Source organism: Protopterus annectens, chromosome 11.part0 (assembly GCF_019279795.1).
Source record: "Protopterus annectens isolate FY-2018-M chromosome 11.part0, PAN1.0, whole genome shotgun sequence".
Taxonomy (NCBI): Eukaryota; Metazoa; Chordata; order Ceratodontiformes; family Protopteridae; genus Protopterus; species Protopterus annectens.
The window spans coordinates 207,786,794-207,795,287 of NC_056745.1; the positions used below are offsets into that span (position 1 = coordinate 207,786,794).

At 46.1% G+C, this 8,494-nt stretch overlaps 1 protein-coding gene across 1 annotated transcript in view; it reads left to right on the forward strand.

Moving 5' to 3' along the window:
- Positions 1-8,494, forward strand: part of LOC122814921 (leukotriene A-4 hydrolase-like) — a 403,509-nt gene that overhangs the window by 212,198 nt on the left and 182,817 nt on the right. The window contains exons 11-12 of the mRNA XM_044087185.1: positions 4,795-4,906; positions 5,809-5,845. Of these exons, the coding sequence (XP_043943120.1) occupies positions 4,795-4,906; positions 5,809-5,845 (149 nt within the window). The remainder of the gene's footprint in view (positions 1-4,794; positions 4,907-5,808; positions 5,846-8,494) is intronic.

Sequence of the window (8,494 nt, forward strand, 5' to 3'; positions counted from 1 at the left end):
CACAAACCCCCCCAAAAAAACCCCCAAAAAAAAAAAAAAAAAAACCCCCCCCCCCCCACCCCCCCCCCCAAAAAAAAACCCCCCCCCCCCCCACACAAAACCCCACACACAAACACCCACAAAAAAAACCCCCCCCCCCCCCCCAAAAAAACCCCCCACCCCCCCCCCCCAAAAAACCACACACAATCCCCCCCCACCCCCCAAAAAACCCCCCCACACACAAAAAAACCCCCCCAACAATCCCCACACACCAACACAAAAAGCCCCCACAAAAAACCCCCCACACACACACCCACACCACACATCCCCCCCCCACCCCCCCCCCCCCAAACAAAACCCCCCACAAAACCCCAAAAACCCCAAAACCCCACATCCCAAAACCACAAACCACAAAAATTCCAAAAAAAACCCCACACAAAACCCCCCCCCACACACACACTTTCCCCCACAAAAAACCCCCCCCCCCCCCCCAAAACCCCACAAACACACACAAAACCCCCCCACACACAAAAAAACCCCAAAAAACCCCCCAAAACCCCCCCCCCAATCCCCACCCCCCCCAAACCCCCCAAAAAAAAAAACCCCCCCAAAACACCACCCCCCCCCCAAAAAAAAAAAAAAAAAAACCCCCCCCAAAACCCCCCCCAAAAAAAACCCCACCCCCAAAAAAAAAAACCACACACACAACCCCCACACACAAAACCCCCCCAAAAAAAAACCCCCCCCCAAAAACCCCAACAAACACCCCCACAAAAAAAAAAAAAAAAAAACACACAACAACACACAAAAAAAAAAAAAAAAAAAAACCCCCCCCCCCCCCCCCCAAAAAAAAACCAACACAAAAAACCCCCCCCCCCCCCCAAAAACAATAAAAAAACCCCACACCCCCCCCAAAAAAAAAACCCCCCCCAAACCCCACACACCCCCCACCATCCCCCACAAAACCAAAAAACCCCCCCCCCCCCCAAAAAAACCCCCAAAAAACCCCCCCCCCCCCCACAAAACCCCACAAACAACACAAAACCCCCACACCCACAAAAAACCCCCCACACACAAACACCCACACACACCCCCCCCCAAAAAAAAACCCCCCCCCCCCACACAACACAAAAAACCCCAACAAAAAAAAAAACCCCCCCCCCCCCCCCCCCCCCCCCAAAAAAAACCCCCCCACATCCCCCCCCCGAAAAACCCCCCCCCAAACCACACAAAAAAACCCCCCAAAACCCCCCCCCCCCCCAAAAAAAAACCCCCTCACACACACAACACCAAAACCACACAAAAACCCCCCCAAAAAAAAAACCCCCCCCCCACCCCACACAAAAAAAAAAAAACCCCCCCCCCCCCCACACACCCCCCCCCAACCCCAAAAAAAACCCCCCCCCCCCCCCCCCCCCCAAAAAAAAAACCCCACCCCCCGAAAAACCCCCCCCACAAAAAACCCCCCAAACCAAAACCCCCCAACCAAAAAACCCATCCCCCCCCCCCAAAAACCCCACCCCCCCCAAAACCCCCCCCCCCCCCCAAAATCCCACACACAAACCCCCCCCAAAAACCCCACAAACCCCCCAAAACACAAAACCCAACATCCCCAAACCCACACACCCCCCACACACAAAAAAAAACCCCCCCCCCCAAAAACCCCCCCCAAAAAAACCCCCCCACCCCCCCCCCCCCCCCCCCCCAAACCCCCCCCCAAAACCCCAACAAACCCCCCAAAAAAAAATAACCCCCCCCCCCCCCCCCAAAAACCCAAAAACACCACAAAAAACCCAAAACCCCCCCAAAAAAAAAAACCCCCCCCCACACCCCAAAACCCCCCAAAACCCCCCAACCCCCCCCCCCAAACCCCCACACACACAAACACCCCCCCCCAAACCCCCACATAACACACACCCCCCAACACCCCCACAAAAAAAAAAACCCCCCCCCAAAAAAAAAAAACCCCCCCCCATCCCCAAAAACCCACCCCCCCCCCCCCCCCCCCAAACCCCAAAAACCCTCCCCCCCCAAATCATCAAAAAAAAAAACCCCCCCCCCCCCAACCCACACACCCACACCCACCAAAAAAAAAAGACACCCCCCCCCCCCACACACACACACAAAACCCCACACAAAACCCCAAAAACCCCCAAAACCAAAAAAAAAAACCCCCCCCCCCCCCCCAAAAAAAAACCCCCCCCCCAAAAAAAAAAAAAAAAACCCCCCCCCCCCCCCCCAAAAAAAAAAAAAACCCCCCCCCCCCCAAAAAAAAAAAAAAAAACCCCCCCCCCCCCCCCCCCAAAAAAAACCCCCAAATAAACCACACAACCACACAACACCGCAGCACCTCACACACACCACACCCCCACATCAACCCCAAACCCCACACCCCACCCACATCTACACACACATGACACGCACATCCCACATCACACCCACACAATTCCCACATCACACACACACACACACATCCCCACATCAACACGCGAGCGCACACACACATCCCCACATCAACACACGCACACACATCCCCACATCAACACACGCACACACATCCCCACATCACTCGCACACACACATCCCCACATCAGCGCACGCACACATCCCCACATCAGCGCACACATCCCCACATCAGCACACGCACACCCCCACATCAACCCCGCACAAAACCCCACTCAACACACACACACACACCCCACATCAACACACACACCCACCACACGCACCCCACACCCCACATCAACACCACGCACACCCCACATAAACACGCCCACACCCCCACATCAACACCACACACCCCCATCAACACCCCACACACCCCACACGAAAACCACACCCCACATCAACACCACCCACACACACACCCCCACATCAACACGCACACCCCCCCACATCAACACCAACACACCATCCCCACAAAACACCACACACACGCATCCCCACATCAACACACACACACACACCCCACACAACCACACAAACACACACACATCCCCACAAACACAGACACACACCACACACACACACATCACACAACACACACACACACACACACACACACACACACATATATCCCCACATCAAAACATGCACACGCACAAAACCACACACACCCCCACATAAACACACACACACACACACACACACAACACACAACACACCACATCCCACATCAACACACACACCACATCAACACATGACACACACACACCACACACCCCAACACCCCACACACCCCCACATCCCATACACATCGCAAAACACGCACACACACATCCCCACATCAACACATGCACACACACACATCCGCACAACACGCACGCACACACACATCCCCACATCAACACATGCACACACACACACATCCGCACAACACGCACACACACATCCCCACATCAACACATGCACACACACATCCACAACATACACACACACATCCCACATCAACACTGCACACACACACCATCACACCCCACACACACATCCCACATCAACACATGACACACACACACACACACACATACACACCAACACACATCCCCACACACAAAACATCCGCATACACACACCACACACACAACACACAACACACCACACACATCCACACACACACACACATCCCCACATCAACACATGCACACACACACACACACACACATCCGCACAACACACGCACACACACATCCCCACATCAACACATGCACACACACACATCCGCACAACACGAACGCACACACACATCCCCACATCAACACATGCACACACACACATCCGCACAACACGAATGCACACACACATCCCCACATCAACACATGCACACACATCCGCACAACATGCACGCACACACACATCCCCACATCAACACATGCGCACACAGGGTTAAAGCTCTCATCCTGAGCTCTTGTTGCAGTTGTTATACTGCCTAGACTCTGCCATTTGACAGTGGTGTAATGACTTGTCCTGCCTCCATCTCCCTGTGATGCAAAAGCCAACCTTCATCTCTTCTACTTACCCTTACTAATCCAGTCTGACTCCTCTGTTATCTGGATTTGTAAGATAATCCCAGATCTCAGAGTATTAGTTTGGGTTTCTTCCCTTTGCTCTACATAATGCTCCCATTTTCAGTGTAGGCTGAGGCTTTTTTTACTGTTTATCAGCAGGCCAGAGAACTAGTTGGGATGACCTTCAGTACTATTTAAGATGTACGTCAGTGACACTATAGTTACTCTGATTGTACCCATTTGCTGTGATGCAGCTGTGATGCATTTGAGTTTCAGACTTCTTGTATATCTTTAAATACCTGGAAAGGAAATTCTCAAATCTTTTGTAGTGGTTGATAAAGATAACTTGTATATGTGTGCATATATATATTTATATATGTGTGTCTTTGTGTGTGTGTATATATATATATATATATATATATGTATACATAATTTTTGCACATATACATGATTTTGTCTGATCACTTCAGACACATGACCAACCTCAGTTCTGCAACAAAGAACTCCCTTCCTGCAGTGTTTAGAACATTTATGTTCAAAAGGCTGTAGCCTAAGCTTCTCAGCAGAGGTGATGACAAAGGTCACCTCTAAAGATGTCTGACTAGATTGTGCCTGGCATCGGTAATAAATTTGTGTCTCCAAGAAAGCTATCTTTTTTGGTTACAATCTCTGCCAGTTTATCATACGTCTATAAAGGCATCAATGACACAGCTTTTAATTTTAACTGCATTAATCTTTCAGTTGCTTCTTCATGGGAAGGCTTTATGAAAAGGCACATCTTCTTAAGCCCACATTTTTTTGCCATTACTAGGTTAAATGAAGGACATACTGTGTACTTGGAGCGTTTGATTGCTGGTCGTATGTTCAGCGAACAGTTCAGACAGTTCAAAGCTATAGGTGGTTGGAAAGAATTGCTTCATTCAGTAAGTTGTTTAAACTTTCATTTCCTTTATTTTACTTGCATTGCATGAAATCTTGCAATGTACTTTGTAGTAGTTTTTTTTTACTAATGTGGTGTGTTTTGTTTGTTCATCCAATTGCATCATATGTTGTTCCTATTTTATTGCATTACAGGTGGACTGAACTATTTTAACACTAGTGTTTTTATTGGACTAGTGCCCTGCCTTTACAACTGTTTTTTTTCAATTACATTAGTGGCTTTAAAGTAATTGTTTGAATACATTAACAAGTGTGTATACATTTAAAATAAATTCCCCTCACCATTTGTAAATGTAATTTTCAACAATCTTTTGTAATGTTAGAAGTTTGGTTAATGATAAAGGTGCATATTCATTTAGGCAGTGACTTCCTGAAAGAGTTCCACCTCCTTAGGGTGACACCTTTATGTAATACAGCTTTACTAGTTACTGTTTGATTTCATAAAGATTACCAGCCTAAGCACTGGACACAATTTAGACTGATTGAGTTATGAGACTAGAGTTCTGGAAATGCATTTACCCATTCATTTAAATACATACTTCATGTACTTCAGAACTGCATGGAGCTTTAAGATATTCTAACAAGCAGTGGGCATTAGTCAGAGATTATTGCTAGATGGGACTGCGTTCCATTTTAGGATGCAGTTAGTTATCTGATGGAAGATTGAACTTTGCCAGTTCTCACACCCAGATATCTTTGATACATGGGACCATAACACCAAGCAAAAGACCCATTTGGCTAACCCTCACACTGAAGGTACCCCATCTGAGAACCAAACCCGAAAATTAGGTGTTTTGAGGTAATTGAGCTCACTGCAGCACCACTGTGTTGCATGCATTTCAAATAAAGTACTGTTAACCTTAATTCTGCTTAATGTTCAGGTTAGTTTAAGGTGAAAGCTGACCTAAAAAGAGACAACTTCAGTAAGTTGGTTACCATGCAGTGAGACTGGTAATGCAGCTGACCACAAGTGTGAACCAGTTCTAAGTCAATGGCTTATTGATATTTTGATTCTGCCATTCCTTTCAATGCTGTTCACACCTTATACTGATTTCAAGTCAGATGTTTCTAGTTTCTTCTGCCAGTTTTAAAGTCTGTTCCTCCTCTGCTGTCCAGGTTAGCAGCACCATTTTGTTTATGCCATGGTGGGGTTTTCTGCCTCTACTGGTACCTCTCATTGGTATTGTATGTACTGTGTCAGTAGTTTTCCATTAGTTGCTGTGATCATTTCTGGGTTGCAAGTGTAGGTGAGAAGCATAAATCTGATATTCATTTCAAATTTAAAAAATGTACAGATTGCTGTTATACAATCTTGCCTAACAATCATTTTGTGTGTGATGCACTTAGTGGATCATCTGAATGCTGACTGCTTTGTTTATGCTGCCTTTGAGTGTAGGATACCTAATGAATACAAAAGTAAATTCATTTTGAAAGGTTTGTTGCCATGAGAATTTTCTTCAGATTAACTTAATTTGGATTTAAGGGAAAAGTGTCAAATGGAAGATGGAGGCCTTCTAGGTTATCTTTGGCTTTCTCCCTCTCTTTTAAGTATTCTTGGGGAGAGATTGTATTTCCTCCTGCTGTAATGAATTTGATTGACAGACAAGCTTTCAGCTTAAGATGCTTTACAGATGCAGATTTCTGTCATTGTAAATGTTATTTCTAAATAAATGGTTTAGTAGTGTTTCCTTGTTTTTTAAATTGAAGTTATTAAAGTTTTTGCCTCACTGCAAACTTCCTTTTATTATGTCTGTCAGTTCCTCTTGTACCTTCTGCAGTCCTCCATTTGTGAATCTAGACTGGAAGAAGAGAGGGCCTCCACTGAGGCACAGATTGAGATGGAAATCTTCTCTTTCCCTCTAGGTTCAAGACTGCAAGAATTGTTTTTATACCCCCCTCCTATTTGGATGTCTTCTCTCAAGTCCCCTCTTCATTGCCAGTGGAAACGGGACTGATGGTCCAGCTGCAGGTTCTCTTGTTGTCCCTGATCTCTTGTCTTTGGTACCAACTATCCTATAAGTGTCCGCAGCTTTGGTGCTTAGTTTTTCTGCACTGTATGCTACTGGGTTAGAAGGTGTTGATGTCAGGGTGTTGCCAACCAGTCATGATAACAGTGCCTTATCTTGCATTTATGTTGTGAACACCCTCAGCATTCAGTGCCTTGGACCTGAAGCATTCCACATTGGCATTAATGTTTTCAGCCATACCAAGGGCCAGGGTGGATAGGATTTGGCCTCTAGTCCTTCAGCATCAGCAGCCTTGACACTGTCAGACCACTTGACACCAGGAGGTGCAATGTCAATAAGGATGGTCAAGATATTCATGCAGCACTGTTTTGTTGACTGAGCAGTCCTAGGGCCTTGCACAAATATTGGCCTTGCCAGAGGATTACTACCATTTTGAGCCTTTAGTCCACTCACCCTTTCACCAGAGGGGCAGGCAAGTGGAAAGCCACTGGAGGAATAGGGATGGGTATCTGATGTTATTCATCCTCTCTGCAAAACAATTCCAATCCAGCAGATGACAGACACTCTGAGAATTCCATCCCAGCAGATGACAGAGTGACACTCTAAGAGGAAGCAGCTATGAAGTTACCCACTCCTTGTACTGAAAATGGAGATGGGAAGGCTTCATCAGTGTTCCCTCCTGAAAACGCTGGTTGTGGAGAGGTCCTTCAGTTAATGAGACAGAAAGGAGCTTGGTCTGCTGACCCAGTATTCCCAGTAGAGGAAATCCTGCAGGAGACATTCTGCTTTTCCCCACTTTCCTTTTGGGTGCCCCCCTCCCCCTGACCAATAAGTTGGTTGTGCTTGTCAGGAGCCATAAGTAGCAGTACCCCTGCGAAAAGGACACCTCTGGATACTCCAGCATCCTAAAAGACGTAGAATCATGGACTAAGCCTTTGGCTGCTGTTCCCTTAGTGATAGCAGCTGCTCTTAAGTAAAATCTCCTGGGTAAGATATTTTGGTCTAGTCTCCAGATAAGGAATCCAGAACTTTGGGCTCCTTTTTTAAGTATGCATCCATTAGCTTCTCTGTATGGTTACTTAAATATATGCCATGTCATTCAATTCCATATAGCTTTAATGATAAGATGCATACCTCTTAATTTCTCAGTGCAAAAAATCTGGACAAAACCAAAAATAATGGGGTAGCAAAGGCCCAAAATAGACCGAGTTTAAATATTGTTCCTGTCAACTTAGAAAGTTGATAGAGTAACAGGTGTTGCATTATTACATAATTTCTGTAGTATATGAAGTGTGAAACTCAAATGTCTGTCATTATTTAGTATTATTTAATTACTTCAATCCTCCATAATTTGGTAGAAAATCACAAATTTTATGAGGAATGCACCAAAAATATGAGGCAAAAATCTGGACGTTCTGCGAATATTTGGAGAGTTGAGAGGTATGTGCATGGTTGTAATTCCTGCATTCATATTTTTGTATCTAGCTTTTCCTCCATTTCTTGCTTCACTTTAGTCAGTTCTCCCTATGCCGTTAAATCACCACTGTAGAATTTATTTTATAATTCTGCTGACTGATCTCTCTTTTCTCCATCAATGTCACCCAT